Source organism: Panthera tigris, chromosome B3 (assembly GCF_018350195.1).
Source record: "Panthera tigris isolate Pti1 chromosome B3, P.tigris_Pti1_mat1.1, whole genome shotgun sequence".
NCBI classification, from domain to species: domain Eukaryota; kingdom Metazoa; phylum Chordata; class Mammalia; order Carnivora; family Felidae; genus Panthera; species Panthera tigris.
Window position 1 is genome coordinate 130,971,932 of NC_056665.1, and position 17,580 is coordinate 130,989,511.

The 17,580-nt window shown below is 42.6% G+C and overlaps 1 protein-coding gene across 10 annotated transcripts in view; it reads left to right on the forward strand.

Annotated features, from left to right (window-relative positions):
* GPR65 (G protein-coupled receptor 65) overlaps window positions 1-17,580 on the forward strand; it is a 127,380-nt gene that overhangs the window by 75,065 nt on the left and 34,735 nt on the right. For 7 of the 10 annotated variants that reach the window (XR_006219034.1, XR_006219032.1, XR_006219035.1 and 4 more), the window contains one exon: window positions 1,526-1,635. Coding sequence is in view for 3 of the 10 variants with exons in the window: in XM_042990289.1 (XP_042846223.1) it covers window positions 1,526-1,586 (61 nt within the window). In the remaining 7 variants the exon portion in view is untranslated. Of the gene's footprint in view, window positions 1-1,525; window positions 1,636-3,177; window positions 5,443-9,635; window positions 9,932-17,494; window positions 17,578-17,580 lie in introns of those variants that run through there. The other 3 variants (XM_042990289.1, XM_042990290.1, XM_042990288.1) reach the window with 3 other exon arrangements.

Below are 17,580 nucleotides of genomic sequence, written 5' to 3' on the forward strand. Positions count from 1 at the left end.
CGGGAAACACAGCACACACTATGAACACTACCCTACCCTACCATTCTGGCACTTTTCTCTTGGATTGTAGTAGTATGTTTATTTGTCTGCCCTCCCACATAGACTATAGACTCTGAAGGCAGAGTTCACCTCTCCCTTATTGTCCTGGGTTCTACCCCCATGGTCCGGTGCTGTGTCTAGTACCCACGTGGTACTCAGTATATATTGGTTTTAAAACGTCACAAATTAATGAAAGGGCGTTCTGACTCCTTTTTATGGAAACTTCGTGTGAATCACTGAAGCCAAGTGGGGAAACCAGATACGTTCACCACGTATCCATTCGTTCATCCACTACAGTTGTTTCTTGAGCTCTCACTGAGAGCTAGCACCATGCTAGGCCCCACAAGTCGATGCAAGTGTGATGGCCAGCTCTCATGGGATCTTCAGTCCAGTGTTGGAGACACACATTAAGTCAATAATCATGGAAAGAAGCAATTATAAACTGTGATAAAATGAAATGAAGGAAACATGCAAGAGAATCTAATTTAATGGTGGGGCCTTAGAAAGGCATCTTGGGGACACTGATGTTTCAGCTAAGAGCTGAAGGATGAATAGTAGTTAAGCAGGAAGGTCTCTCCACCAGCCCCAGCAGTGAAAGTTTCTGTGCTTCCCAAAGGGTAAGTTTCCTGGGAGACCTCCCGAGGTGTAGGCACCTGCTGTGGTACCTTGTCTCCAAAGATGGCACCATCAATTCCTGCCTTCTTTGTATCCACATGCCGCTCCATTCTGTTGAGTTTGAATTGGCCTTTAACTGCTTTTACTGATAGAATGTGGCAGAAGTGGTGCTATGCCAGGCCATTCCTTTTTCTTGGCGCGCTGTGCTGCCATGTAGGAAATCTAGGCTGTTCAGCTGGAGAGGCAGGCACCAGACCTATGAGTGAGGAAGTCATCCTAGACATGCAGTGCATTTGAGCCTTCTGATGACTCCAGCCTCAGCAGCTATTTCACAGCAACTGCATGAGAAATGCCAAGCAAGAATTGCCAAGCTGAGCCCTGTCAACTTACAGAACCATAGCAGATAATAATAGATTACGTTAAGCCGATAAGTTTTGGGGTAGTCGATTACACAGCAATAGATAATCAGAATGCCTTCCGGTGACATATTAAGACTCATATAGGGACTTGGTCTAAGAGATCCAGTTTGTATCAGCTGACAGGTCCTCCTGAGAACGACATGTATTCAGATCCTTTTACTTGGGAGAGCAGGAAAGAAGAATTTGTTCCTCACAATGGATCCAAATCTTACCTGCCCACATATCAAACTTTCCTTTGCTCTGGGCTGGAGAGGAGTAGCCTAGAATATCTCTGACAAGACCTGACAATATCCCCGACCTTTGGCCTGAGTCACTATGAGAAACTCTACCAGTTAACACACTTCTGTTGTTTTCAAATCCTTCATAAAAGTCCAGCTCCAACGGAAGCCGACATGGTGCTTCTCTTTTTGCAATGGGTAATTTCACTGTCAGTTTCATCTCTTGCTTTTCAGGATCCAGGGTCTGCTGGAGGAGACCCGCTTTCTGTTGTTATCATGTCCTTCAGATGAGTAGAGGTGCGGAGTGAGGAAAAGGAGAAGAGGAATCATGCCTTGATGCATTGGTAAGAGCGTTTTTGTTTGCACATCTTGCATTATTAATATTCCTGTTTAGCATAATTAGCTACCTTCTCCAGCTTATAACCTGCAGTGTTTATGCCTCCATTTGATAGCTCAGCCATTAGCAAAGCAGTACAGTTCCCTGAAGGCTGAATGCAGGTTGTTCTGAACAATGCAGGGTGCCAGTTGCTCAGAAAAGCAGGCGACATAAGCTTTAATTGATGCTAAAAATATATTCGCTAGAAGAATCAGACTCCTTCAGTCTGTCTGCAGCAGATAAAAGCATCTATGGATTAAAAAAGGCCTGGCAGAACAAAAGAGAGGTGAACAAATGGGAGCAAATGAATTTTATTAATGGAGAAAGAAAGACAGCTAATACAGGACAATATTACTTCTCTTTATTCAAATAATTGGCAGTCCATTTTACATACACAATGACTGTTGCTTCGGAACATAATTTCAGACTCAACAAAGCAGAGCAATTTAAGTCCTATCATGCCTTATCGTCCAGCTTTGGGTAGTCTGGTAAAAGTAATTCAACATTCCTTACGGAATCACGGGCTATGAAAGCTGGAGGAGAGCTTAGAGACAGAATTATATGATGTATTATTATTATATGTTATTTGTATTATGTTGATATGTGTGCATTTCAATGGTCTGACTTACTTCTCCATCAGCTACTAATCCACTATTCAAGAAAGAGTTATCCATGAAAGAAAAAAAAATCCACATTGACCTGTTAGAAATGAGTCAAGAGTGAAAGAGTACACACATATCGGAATGGGGGGGGGGGGTGTGAAAGTGATTCTCCCCAGTTTGCTAAGCAGAGCACTGCCCTAGCATCCAGCAGGACCTGGAAATCCACATGAAATAATGCTCTCCATATATATTAATATAGTGGTTATTACGTGCTGGACACTGTTCTCAGTGTTAGCTATATTTAAGTTATTTGCTCCTTAAAAATCCCTGTCAGGTAAACACTATTAAAATCCCCACTTGATACCTTAGAAAACTGAGACATAGAAGTTACAGAAGTCTCCTTTGGTCACACTGTTCGTAACCAGGGTCAAGGTTTGGACCCAGACAATCTGGTGCAAAAGTCTGTGTGCTTCTTCAACACACTATACTGCCTCCCAGTTCAAATTTGAATGCTTCCCAGAGTGCCTGGGTGCTCAGTCAGTTGAGCGTCTGACTCTTGATTTTGGCTCAGGTCATGATCTCTCAGTGGTGAGATCAAGCCCCGTGTTGGACTTCTCTCTGAGTGTGGAGCCAGCTTGGAATTCTTGCTCTCCCTCTGTCTCTGTCCCTCCCCCACACTCGTGCACATTCTCCCTCTCTCTCTCTCTCTCTCTCTCTCTCAAAATGAATACACATTTTTAAAAAAGCAAATTTGAATGTTTCCATATTTGCCAGTTATCAGGCCTATATTACCCTGAAACAAGTTATTACCTCATTTTTCATGTGCAGAGTGCTTTCACGTACATTCTTCCATGGGCTCTTTGCGTCAGCTTCGAGAAGTGAGCATAACACCAATTATTAATTCACAGATGAAGGAACTCAGAAGCCATTGTCCTCAGAAGCCAACTCCTTTATGTTTCTGACAAGAAAAGCAAGCTGAATATCTAAAAAGAACGTTTACAGATAAATACTAAAGTAATGCAAATGATAGAAAAACGGGTTAAGACATGAAGAGTATTTCCCTAAAGAGTAAACGCTTGGCTAGTGACCATATAAAGGACATTGAACATTATTAGTGAGGAAGGAAATCGAGGCCAGAATGGGGCACCAATTTCCATGCCTTTCCTGGGCAAAAATATAAAAAATCATCTATGATAAGTACTGGGGATGAATCTATCACATGCTGCTGATGGAAATGTGAGTTTGGGAAAGTTGACATAATCTACTAAAGTTGACCAGTCATGTCTCATGACCCAGAAATTCCGCTCCTACATATATTCTGAAAATAGAGTCTTACATATCTATAAAAAATGTTCACATCAACATTGTTTCCAATAGCAGAGAAACTAAAAACAACCCAAATACCCATTAACATGAGAGCAAATGAATATTATGAAAAAAATTCATTTCGTGGAATATTATGTAGCAGTTAAAAGTAAAGAGATTATAAAAGCACATACCAACACATATGAATCTTAGCAATATAATAGTAAGTAACAAATAAAGCAAGTCTCAGAAAGTAAATAAACCTATAGGAAAAGGAGAGCAAGGGAATGACAAATAGATTTTGGAGGGAGAGAGCCAGGTGCATGGGCTATTGAAAGGATTCCATATGGGTAGTTCGATAGGTGGAATTCTAAAATGACTCCCAATGACCCACACCCTTAGATAATCACCTCCCTTTAAGTGTGAGTGGGACCTATAGCTTGCTTCTAATCAACACAACATGGCAAAGGTGATGGGCTATCACAACTGTGATCAAGTTATGTTATATGGCAAAAGTGAAGGGGTTTGAAGATGTAATTAAATTCCTTAACAGTTCAATTAAGTAATCAAAAGAGAGATTATCCTGGGTGGGCCTGACCTAATCAGATGAGTCCATTAAGAGGACTAAGGGGTCAGAGGCTCAAAGCAGCAGTCTTTCTCTCCATTGCTAGCTGTGAAGAAGCCAGCTCCCATGAATTCTATAGCCTCAAGGAAACCAATTCAGCCAACAACCTGAGGGATCTTCGTTTGTCAAGCTTCCAGATGAGATCCCAGCTTGTTCATGACCTAAGGCTTGTAAGATTCAGAACAGAAGAACCAGCTAAGTTATACCCAGATTCCTGCCCTACAGAATCTGTGACATAGTATGTGGATGTTGTTCTAAACTAAGTTTGTGTTAATTATTGATGCAGCAATAGAAAACTAAGGTAGATAAAGATTATTAGCAAAATCTTAGCCTTTGTTTTAAAATGTAGTCCACCTGTATTGATTAAATTACTAGTAAGTAACTAAAGCTCATTCCATCTTCTTTTGATGAGATGCAGGAAAAGAAAGAGTAAACGTTAAATATCCCATTTATGTCTTTGGCTTCATTTATAAAGCGAAAGACTAACAAAGAAAAGATAACAAGGACAGCATGTCCAAACTCTCTGCTGGGCACGCCTCCTGCTTGAAGAAACTGAATGCAAACTGTGTGGCAGAGTCCTGGAAGGGGGCGGCATAGCCTGTAGCACTCTTGGTGACCTGGGGAGGGGGTCACCAGATGGACCATCCAAAGACAGTGACTGGTGCAAACACCTTACCTGACTGGGCATTACTGGAGGATAACAGGCTGATCCCATCAATCCTTTTTATGGAGAAGGTAATATCGTTACTGGATAATAGGGTGCACAGAAATGTGTGCACACCGAGAAGGCAAAAGGCAGAAGCCACAGGTGGTAGAGGACTTATGACGGAGACTAACTGAGTCACCATAATGCTAGTACGATAGTCTAGGAGGATGGACCCATCCCGCTGAAAGGGTAACCAGACAGACCTCTCAGGTGACCACTGACATAATTCTTTATTTTTCTGACCTCTCCGTCTATCCTAAAAGCAAACATCTCTAACTTGAGAAATATAAGAAGGTCTGTGTCTGTCCCTCAAAAGAAACTGCCTAGTTTGTGGTGAAGAGCATGAGTTCTAGATCTAGACTTCCTGGGTTAGTTTCCAAGCTCCTTCACTTCCAGGCAATGTGACCTGGAGCAAGTTACCTAACCTCTCTGCGTCTCTGTTTCCTCATCTGTGAAATGGGGATATTATTAATACTTACCTGATAGGATTGCTGTGAGGATTAAGTAAGTTAATAGTTGTGGGGTGGCCCGGGTGGCTCAGTTGGTTAAGCATCCAACTCTTGGTTTCAGCTCAGGTCATGATCTCACAGTCTGTGGGTTCAAGCCCCACATCGGGGTCTGCGCTGACAGCATAGAGCCTGCTTGGGATTCTCTTTCCCTCTCTCTCTCTGCCCCTCTCTGCGTGCTCTCTCTCTCTCTCTCTCTCTCTCTCTCTCTCTCAAAATAAATAAACTTTGAAAAATAATAGTTGTAAAGTTCTTAGGGTACTTGGCACATAGCAGATGGTGTATAATTGTTGAATGAGTAAACCTGTCAGAAGGAGAACTCTTCTTCCCTACCCATGTGGAGGGACGTAAATTAATGTAACACTCTAGGCTGCTCCCCAACGTCTTAGTCACCCCATTCCTAACTTAGCACCCAAGGCGATGGAATGATTTATCTGATTGGAGAGTATATCAATTAGAATTGGACTCAGCCTTGGAGCACCTGGGTGGCTCAGTCAGTTAAGCATCCGAATTCAGCTCAGGTCATGATCTCACAGTTTGTGAGTTCGAGCCCCGTGTCAGGCTCTGTGATGACAGCTCAGAGCCTGGAGCCTGCTTCAGATTCTGTGTCTCCCTCTCTCTCTGCCCTTCCCCTGCTCACGCTGTCTCTCAAAAATAAATGTAAAAAAAATAAAAAATAAAAGCACAGAGGACGGATGATATTTAAAAAAGAAAAAATACAGTCACGGGCTGCCTGGGTGGCTCAGTCAGTTAAGCATCCGAATTCAGCTCAGGTCATGATCTCACAGTTTGTGAGTTAGAGCCCCGTGTCAGGCTCTGTGATGACAGCTCAGAGCCTGGAGCCTGCTTCGGATTCTGTGTCTCCCTGTCTCTGCCCCTTCTCCTCTCTCACTCTCTCTCTCTCTCTCTCAAAAATAAATAAGCATTAAAAATTAAAAAAAAAAAAAAAAGAATTGGACTCAGCCCTAAGTGACAGGAAATTTAAAATAATCGTGGCTTAAACAAGGTAAAGTTCGTCTCTGTGTCCCATACATAAAGTACAAGATAGGTAGTCCAGGGCTTCTATGAAGTCTCCGGGACCCCCGGCTCATTTCTAGTTTGTATGCCATCGTCAAAATTCAGTTTCCATTTCGTGGTCCAAATGGACACTCCAGCTCCTTAGTCTTGGCAGAAGGGATGAGGAAAACTGGGTAGAGAAGCTCAGATAATCACTCTTCTAGAAACTGAGCAGACTTGCTCTTATCACCACCCCACCACACCATCCCCCTTGACCTGGGTCACAGGGTCACACCTAGCTGCAAGGGATAGTGGGGAATGTAGTCTCTATTCTGAGGAGCCACCATGCCCCACCGAAAAGTGGGGAATGTATTACTGTACAGGAAGACGGGATTTAGCTGATAATTAGCAGTCTCTCCATAGTGAGTTTACAAGGAAACACTCAGAATGCTTAACTTATACACTTGCTGGGAAAAGGCTCATCCTAATCTAGCAGGTCTGGGTTCCTATCTGCCTGATTCTAGGGATCAGCGGTAGACAGTTGCCTTGGCCACCAGTAGAAGCCGTTTTCTCCAATATCGAGTTGGACACCACAAAGGAGATACATTTATCTCCACCTGCTAAACAAGTTTGTCTTCTTTTCATTGTTTCAGAACCCAGGTAGGGAAGCTGGGAGATAGTATTATAGACCTTTCAAGATTTCTGATATAATTCAAGAAAAGACACACACGGAATTTGTCAACACACACAGGAGTTGTATAGAATTTCCTACACTGTGGACTCATGTCACAGAGAGAATCCGGGGTATATTTGTAGCTACATTTCAGTTGCAATACTCCCAGATCCAAATTTATTTGGTGGTTAAATATATCTGGATGTACCCTTTTAAAAAGCTCCAGTGAAAGCAATGCCAAGTCACATCCTCTGTTCTGGGAAGATTTGATACTGAGTGGGATCTAGGGCTTTACTTTAGCGTCAGTCCTCTGGCAGAGTCGGTTTTGTTGGCTCTGAACTGACTATTCTCTACCATGTACTGTTTTAACATTTAGAAAGTGTCCATTTTTAGCAAAATCACAGCTGTGTGCATGTAGCATATTGGTGTGGAGGAGGGTTACATTTCAACTTGTTACATTAGAAAAGTAAGAAAATCACTGACTTTTAGATCTGGAAGGAAACTTAGAGATCATTGAGCCAAGCCCTCTTATGATGGATGAGAAAACGGAAGCCAGAGCGGAACAGGGCCATATCCCTGGACACTCACACTAATTCATTATAGAAGTGGACGAGAGTCCCATAGCTGCCAGCCCAACCTACTTTCCAAACGCCTACTCCACTTTCTTCCACCCTCCACTTTCCCTATAGTCAATACAATTAAAAAGGAAATGAAGTGGGTTACTTAAGTTCTCTGTGCCTCACTTTCCCATCTGTAACATAAGCATAATAATGCCTACCTCACAGAACTATTTATAAAGATTAAATTAGATATAACTGCTACTACTCTAACACAAAATAAGTGAACCTCAAGCAGAGTAAGTACTTGATAGTACCTTTTATCGAAAGAAGACCCCATATATGTAGCACCTGGGTGGTTCAGTCAGTTAAGCATCAGACTTCAGGTCAGGGCATGATCTCACAGCTCATGAGTTCGAGCCCTGCATCAGACTCTCTGCTGTCAGCATGGAAACTGCTTCAAATCCTATGTCCCTCTCTCTCTGTCTCTCCCCCCCCCAAAATAAATAAACCGTAAAAAAAAAATTTAACCAAAAGAAAGAGACCCCATATAAAGGTTAAGAGTGCTAAATCAGGACTGATATAATGCAATCATTCTGTCACTTTCCCATTCATTCATTCAGTCAAGAGCGAACAAGCAATTATTGAACTATGCTGTGGCGAATGTTGTTCTAAGTTCTGAGAATATAAGGTGAATCCGATAATGCTCATAGGGTAGAAGAGGTGATAGATGACTAAATAATATATTAAGGACCAAAAGTGAACAGTATAGTATGAGGTGTAAAAAGTGACCAATTAATTCTCTTGGTTAAGGGTGTGACAGGGAAGGTTAATAGACTCCCTGATGACCTCTGAGAATGGTTTTCAAAGTCAACTAGAAATTTGTCAGGTGGAAGAAAATCCCTAAAAGAAGAAGCAGCAAGTGCAAAGGCACTGAGGCATGAAACACCATGTTATTCAAGTTCCAGGTTGTTAGAGAATAAGGTGCAAAGGTGACAGAACTAGAAGATAAGGTAGACAGGAACCAGCATATGAAGAAAACTGTTCAATCCATGTTGGGGGGTAAGAGTTTGTCCACAGGCCGTAAGGAGCTTGTTGAATACTTTCAAAGAGAAAGACATATGGTCAGAGTACCTTTGGTGTGAGTTGAGGAAAAGGGGAAATCTGGTGAGGCAGAAAGCAAAGAAGCCAGTCAGGAATTGAGGTCGATACTGCAAACTGTTCACCAATATCCTTTCTCCCTTCTTACATAAAGATTAAAATTTTTACCTGGACACCTGAGCTCTTTCCATAATTTGGCTATTGTTGATAGTGCTGCTATAAACACTGGAATATATATATATATATTATGAAATATTACTCAGCCATCAAAAAGAATGAAATCTTACCATTTGCAGTGATGTGGATGGAGCTAGAATGTGTATTAAGCTAAGAGAAATAAGTCAGTCAGACAAAGAAAAATAGCATGTTATTTCACTCAAGTGTGGAATTTAAGAAAGAAAACAGATGAGCATAGGGGAGGGGAAGAAAAATAAAATAAGAGAAAAACAGAGAGGGAGACAAACCATAAGAGACTCTTAACTATAGAGAAAAAACTGAGGGTTACTGGAGGGGAAGTGGATGGGGGGGGATGGGTTAAATGGGTGATGAGCATTAAGGAGGGCTTGTTTAATATGTGAGTGATGAATCACTGAATTCTACTCCCGAAACCAATTCTACACTGTATGTTAACTAACTTGAATTTAAATAAAATCTTGGAAGAAAATTAAGTAAGTAAGTAAGTAAGTAAGTAAAATAAATTTTTACCTGGACATAAAGATGTCCAGAGTGAAGATTACATTTCCCAGCCATCTCATTGCAGTGAAGGGAGGCCATGTGTCTAATCTTGCCCAAGGGGATGTGAGTGTAACTTACATGTGAAACCTCTTGGTCCTGACTCAAAAGAAAGGGATAAACCCTCTCATTTCCCATCTCTCCCTTCTTTCTTCCTGAATCTAGGCTCGATGATAAGCCATCTTGGGCCGTACAGATGAGAACAGTATCTAAAGATAGCAGAGCAACAAAATGGAAGGAATCTGAGCCCCTGCAGAGGAAGAGGCCCCATCCCAGCTTGGGTCATTAAATGACAGAGAAAAACACTTCTATCTTGTGTTTTAAGCCACTATGACTCTCTTCCTAGATGAAAGGAGATGATCCGAGGCAGGGGCAGAAGGAATGGGACAGAGAGAACAGATTTGAGGAAAGTTGTTGGACTTATTCACAGGATGTAGGAGACAAGAGAGAGGGTGTCAAGTGCACCCCTTACGAGCCTTTGTCTGAAGGCTGGGTGGATGGTGAAGTCATCAAAGAAAAAGAATAGAGCAAAATTAAATTACTTCTGAAAATGTGGAAGTTTGCTGGAAAAAATCTCAATTTTCAATGCATATGTTCATCCATCCTAACACCTTTTACTGAACTTGTATAAGGAATTTGCATAAGGAACAGAGGATTTTTTTAAAGTTGCCCATTAGTGGTAAAATTGTTTTCTTTTTTTAAAGATGGACATCTCATTGATAGATGAATGGATAAGAAGATGTGGTATATATACAATGGAATATTATTCAGCCGTAAAAAAAAGAATGAAATCTTGCCATTTGCAACAAGATTGCAAATGGATCCAGACAGTATAATTCTGGCAACTCTTTCTCCCCACAGGTCCTGTTCCCTGTGCTTTAATAAAACCACCTTTTAGGTCCTGTCCCTGTGCTTTAATAAAACCACCTTTTTTGCACCAAAAGAGAGAGAGAAATGCTGAGCAAAAAAGTCAATCATAGAAAGACAAACTCCATATGTTTCACTCATACGTGTAATTTAAGAAACAAAACAAATGAACAAAGGGAAAAGACAGAGAGAGAGAGAGAGAGGGAGAAACTAAAAAACAAACTCTAAACTATAGAGAACAAACTGATGGTTACCAGAGAGGATGTGGGCGGAGGGATGAGTGAAATAGGTGATGGGGATTAATGACCACACTTAATCACAGTGAACATTGAGTAATTATAATTGAGTGTAATAAGTAATTATAATTAACACTGAGTTAATTATACTGGAATTCAAATTTTAAAAAAATTAAAAGACATCTCAGCTGTAAAGGCTGTAAAGTACAGAACTCTCTAGGCTATGTACAAGCATGTTGGACCTTTCACTGCTTAAGCTGTTAACAGAAGATTATCTATCACCTGGCTTGGTGTTGTTTCAGGTTTGCCTGGAAAAGGGAAGTGTGTGAGGCATGCTTTTTGCTTTAAGATTTTTTTTTAACGTTCATTCATTTTTTAGAGATAGAGAGAGACAGAGCACGAGTGGGGGAGGGGCAGAGAGAGAGGGAGACACAGACTCCAAAGCAGCCTCCAGGCTCCGAGCTGTCAGCACAGAGCCCGACGCGGGGCTCAAACTCACAGACCGCGAGATCATGACCTGAGCTGAAGTCAGATGCCCAACCAACTGAGCCACCCAGGCGCCCCTGCTTTAAGATTTCATAAGAGCTCACATGTTTGTAATTGAGGTGGTGGGAGTAAGGGAACGTCCTTGAGGTGAGGATAATTCCACATAGCCACTCTTTTAGTTGTGCCATAATCCTCAGTATCCAGAGGAAGTCCATTTTAAATTGAATTGTTGGGACAGAAAAAAATGTATGTGTATGCATTTCCATACATTTAAAAACACAGCCCTGCTTAAATAATCTCTGCACATTTTCACAGCAGACTTTCCTTTTTGCACTATTTATCCTCCTACACAAGCAGTTTAAATAATCACTCCACATGATACACCAGACTTCCTGGGCAAAATAGCTTTTCCTATATTGATTAAAAATTCAAAGTCTAACTATAAATCAGGAAAGTCACTTAACATTCATGTCAGCATCCATGAATGTTAGGCTACTTCAAACACACCCTAAGATAGGCTTCTTAGACATGAAATAAACAAGAAGGAAGATCAATGAACTTATTTATTCCATGTGTCTTAATGGCTCATTGGACCGTGCTCTTTGCTCCGGTCTGTCCCCCTCAGAATGCTCCATTACCAGTCAAATGAAGGCATTTCTCAGCTTTGTCAGACAAAGAGAAAGCATTGGTATCACTAACTGGCATTCAGTGCAGTTCACCTGGTTATTTCCTGAAAACCTACTATGTGCCAGATCCTGTCTTAGGCCTATGGGGATGCAGAAGTAAATATGGGACAGCATTGCTCTGATACAGATGCAAGAGAAAAGCTCAGGGTCCTGGAGGGGGAGAGATGAATCCCTTAAGGTTGGGATCCAAACATGCTTCCTAAAGATTCTTACATTTGAGCTGAACTTCAGAAGGGAGGAAGGGCTGGATGCTGGACCTGCCAAAGAGGCTGATCTGACGCTCCAGGCAGAAGGAACTAGCTTCCGCAGGTGCTGGAAGAAGACGGCAGGAGCCTCGTGGAAGTGGACTGTGGGCTGTGCAGGAGGTATGCTTACGAGCTGAGTTGTGTGTCCCCAGCACTCCATAACCCCCAGTACCTCAGAATGTGACTGTATTGGGGGAGAGGGCCTTTATAGAGGTAATTACATTAAATGAGGTCGTAATCCTATACAACTGGTCTCCTTATAAAAAGAGGAAGTCAGAACACAGACAAACACAGAGAGGTGAGGAGAGGACATAGGGAGAAGGTGGCTTTCTGCAAACTAAGGAGATGAGGCCTCAAAAGAAACAACCCTGTGACACCTTGGTCTTGGACTTCCAGCTTTCAGGACTGTGAGTGAAAAGAAATCTCTCTTGTCTAAGGCACTCAGTCTATGGTATTTGTTGTGACACTCCTAGTAAACTAACACAAGGTATAACTCATCAAAGTTTGTTAAAGATTGTCAAATGCACCACTCTTAACCCTCCCATTAACCCTGCGAGGTACATGCTATTGTGCACATCTAAGAAAACTGATACTCATGGAGGATAGGTAACTTGTTCGAAGTCACACCTCTGTAATAGCAGAAAGAAAAATTAAAAACTGGGATCCCGTTACGCATATTTTTAGCCACTTCCTTTTACTTAGTGGAATTATACTGGACATCTCTTGTGTCACTAAAAATCTGAAACGGTCCATTTAGGCTTCCCTACCTCAACTTTGAATAAGTTGCCTGGGGCATCTATGCCAAACAAAAACATCATGAAAACTAATATGGGAGGAAATTGAACATAAATAAGATGCTAAAATGGGTAGGAATTTAGTGGTCACCCAAGAACATGATAAGAACATGGCCATGGCATTTCATGGACTCTGGAAAGGCAGTCCTAGCCTGTGATACTCTGGGAAGAGCACTCTCATCTTCCAGGACCCCAGGAACCACAGAGCACTGAACTGGAAGGCTGATCCCTCCTTATCCCTGAGTCTCATAGTCCAAAGGGACTAGTGACAGCTGGGATCACCTCACAGTCTAGTAAAGCAGGGAAAGAATTTTTAAATGCATCACAGCAACATTCCGGAAGAGTTGGTAATGGCTTCTATGATTTGGGAGATAAAAATTTGGAGTTCTATTTTTAATTTTTATATAGAGATTCTCCAATTCACTCTGTATAATCATTTTCAGAGTGGTCTGGGCGATCATTTCAAGACCATAAGTCTAGATCCAGTGAAACCCATTCAAGAACCAGTATCATTCAAGGAGAAAGAAAAGAAAATATCCATTCCCTCCTAGAAGCTTACTACCTGGTTGATGACATGGCAAAATCTTCTTTAAAAAGTTGGAAAGAAAGGAAAAAGACAGGAACACACTTAAAGCGGCCTTCAAGCCATTTTTGTAAACAATCTAATTAAAGAATCGATGTGAAAATCCTTTGTGAATTTCAATGGACCATGACAGGTTAAGGAGCTTTTATTACCTGTTCCCCAAAGAACAAATACTGAGCTTTTTCTGGGGGTCAGGCACTGTTTTGTGGTTATTCATAACAAAAGGATACAAGTTAGCGTGGTGGAATTCAAACTAAGTCAGTGGTCCCTGGAAGAACCCAAATAAAGGAGCAGCCCAAAAGGGTTGAGGAGCACTGCCCCAACACTGCCACAAACGTTTTGGACACTCTCGTGGCTCAGGGGCATCGTGGACAGGACACAGTTTTAAATTCGGGCCTGGGGCTGGGCTCCCAGCTCCACCTCTGTGCTTATTTGACTCAGTTAAGTCACAAAAAGGTCACTGATAATAATACATCTTAAAGAGTTTCTAGAAGACTCCATACTAGTATGCATCTGGGCCACACCCAGGGTCTAGAGAAATGGAAACTTATTATTCTTACAATCCATATTGGCTTCCCAAGGCAGCCATAACAAAGTACTAAAAATAGGGTAGCTTAAAACAACAGTAATTTCTTTCTCATGGTTCTAGAGGCTTGCAAGCCCAAGCAGAGTTGGTTCCCTCCGAGGGCTGTGACAGAGAATCTGTTCTGTGCTTGTCCTAGCTTCCAGTGATGTTCAGCGATCCTTGGCACCCCTTGGCTTGTAGACGCATCACTCTGGTCTCTGCTTCCATCTTCTCATGACCTTCTCCCTGTGTCTCTGGGTCTCCACATGGCCATGTATCTTCTGTGTCTCTCTCCTCTTCTTATAAGGACACCAGTCATATTGCATTGAGGGCCCACCCTATTCCAGTATGGTCTCATCTCAACTAATTTGATCTGCAACAACCCTATTTCCAAATAAGGTCACATTCTGAGGTGCTAGGAGTTAGGACTTGGGACATATCTTTTGAGGGGGTGCACAATTCCACCCATAATGGGAGTTTAATTTCAGCTTCTCATTCTACTCTATTACAAACCAGCCAAGTGACCTTGAATGAGGCACTGCCTCTGATCCTTAGTATCTGCACTTATAAATGGAGATGATAATGATACTGACCTTATACATTGCCTTGAGAATCAAGACAGACCATAAGTGACATTGCTTTGTGAACTATAGAGCATTGTATAATTTAAATTAATCATAAGCATTCCTCTGATATCACAGTCTTTGGATGTCTATTCTAACCCTAGCAGTCTGCTTCTGCAGCCCCTGTGAACTATCAGATGCACCACAGTTCCTTGCTTGCTTTCCACAGCTCCAAATAGGACATGTTATTAATCATTAACTCTAAGTGAACTAAATTATGCCTGTAAATGATTGGACTACGGCAATTGAGTTACCTGACAATTTCCGTGCAAGTCACAGAGCTAACCTAATGGAACGTGGCAGCTCTTTCCTATAGCACATTCTCAAAATTTGATTATTCTGAGGGAGAAAAGATTCGTTGGGAGCCTCACTCAAATTGCCCAAGGCCTGTTCAGCATCTGTATGGAAAGATTAGGCTTTGGGAGTGAGGACCTGGACAGCAGCCGGCCCGCCTATCAGTCATCTTTCTCGGGCTCCGAATGGAGCAGAATTGATGTGTCCCTGGTCTTTGTAACTTTCTGCAGACTTAGGGACTGTGCTAACCCATGAATAATGAAATCCACTATTAGTCATAAACTGGAGGAGATCATCTGCATTTTGACTCCAAGAGAACAAGTTAAAAGGAAATAGGCCTTTGCACTTTTATAGACCAGGCACAATCAGGCCCTGGAAATAGCCCTCACTCGGTTCCTCATTCCGCACGTATTTATCGCGTATTGCCGGTATCCTCTTAGGGAGTGATATAAAAGAAACAAAACAGAGTACCCAGGCCTCTGGTTTACTCTCTTTTGATCCTGTGCTGGAAAAATGTAACTTCTCTTTTCTCTGTATCCATGTGATGCTTCTTATCATAAGTTATTACTTATGGCCCCCACCAGTGCCTCCAGACAACCTCCACCACACCGCTGTGAACACTCAGTACCTGAAGGTTAAGCCTGGGGTTTTCACCAGCCTGAAATGGCAGTGATCACAAAGAGGAAGATAGGACACCGGCTCAATATCACCGGCATTGACAGGGCTGGATGCTACTCCTCCCCAGCTCGCCCTTCGCCAGAGGAGAAACCCCACGATAGCTGGAATCGTCACCGGCCATGCGGCCTGCAGATCCACCACTGGTAGCCCCCCAGTGGACCCTCCTACAGAGGTATTTCAACTCACAAAAGGCATCACACTGACCCTTTGAGGCCAAGGTCGGAGCAGAACAACACCCGATGTTCGTGTGAACTATTCGTAACAGATGGGCCAGTTGGAGAGATCAAAATGCCGGACACAATTTTAGCAACATGGAACCTTGAGGTAAATGAAGGGTCACGGTTACCTCCACCCCAAGCAGAATGACCACAGATATGGGCTGTGGTCGGCAGAATTCTAAAGATCACGCAAATATATTAGCGTCCTGAGTACTCATTCAAACACCGTTATAGGTCCTGCCTTGAAGGCATTTTACAGGTGTAATTAAAACATCAAGCACCAAGTTGGCGAACCTTTAAGACAGAAACCCAGCGAGTCATGTGAGCCCTTTACAAGCAGAATTTTTCTCCAGCTGGGAACCGAAGTCAGGGATTTGAAGCACGGGAAGTATTCCATCAAGCATCACTGCTGGCCTGAAAATGGAGGGGGACACAACAAGGGAGGCCGGGGCTTGCAGAAGTGGCCAGCAGCCCCTTGCCGGCAGCTAGCAAGTGAACAGGGACCTCGGTTCGGCTGCTGGAAGACACTGGATTCTGCTAACGACAGGAATGAGCTTGAGAGAGCACTCCGTGCTCCAGGGGAGAACACAGCCAAACACCAGCTTCATTTGAGCTGGAACCCAGCCATCCGTGCCGGAATTCTGACCTACAGCGCTGAGAGCGGATAAATGGGTGCTTGCTTTATCAGCTTTATTGACACATGCCTCACTATAAAATTCACCATTTTGAAGTGTACAATTCAAGAGTTTTCAGTAGACAAAGAGATGGGCGGCCGGAGCACTGTCTCATTTCAGAATATTTGTCTCACTCAAAAAAGAAATTCTGTACCCATTAGCAGTCCTCTCCATCCTTCTGGTCCCTGGAAACCACTGGTGTACTGTCTGTTTCCACGAATTTGTCTTTTCTGGCTGTTTCCTGTAAGTGGAATCCTACAGTATGTGACCTTTTGTATTTGGTTGCTTGCATGTAGCATGTTGTTTTCAAGGATCTACCCACGGTGCGGCGTGTTATCAGGATTTTATCCCTTTTAGGGCTGAATAATATTCCATCGAATGAGTGTATCACATTCTGTGTATCCATTCATCAGTTAATGGGCCTTTGGATGTTTCCCACTTTTTAGTGATTATGAATAAATGCTATTAGGATTTGTGTACAAATTTCCCATGGACATGGCTTCTCATTTCCCTTAGGGTATGTACCTAGATTGGGATTGCTGGGTCAAAGAATAACTTTGAGGTACTACCAAACTGTTTTCTAAGGTGACTGCCACATTTTACAACCCTGTCAGCAATGTGTGAGGGTTCCAATTTGCCTACATCCTTGCCAACCCTTGTTTTTGTGTGTTTTGTGGGGTTTTTTTCTGGTGGTGGGGGAGTTGCCAACACTTGTTAATTGTCTGGCTAGTGGAGGTAAAGTGTTATCTCCTTGTGGGTTTTTGTTTTTGTTTTTGTTTTTTGAGAGACAGAACACGTGTGTGCTGCTCTGAAAAAAATTTTTTTTCTGTAAAGGGCCACACAGAGGAGGGGCGGGGGAGGGGGTGCGGAGAGAATCCCATGCAGGCTCTGAGCTCAGCATGGAACCCCACAGGGGCCTTGAGATTGTGACCTGAGCCAAAATCAAGGGTCAGACACTTGACTGAGCCACCCGGGCGCCCCTTTGCTGAGTATTTCTTCATGGGCTTTTGACCATTTCTGTATCTTCTTTAGAGGAATGTTCTATTCAAATACTTTGACTTTTTTTTTTTTTCGGGGAACTGCCAGACAGGTCAAATAGTGACAGTTCTCTGGGGAGAGACTCTTGGAAACCTCCAAACTTTTTCAGCCCCTTCGAGTGGA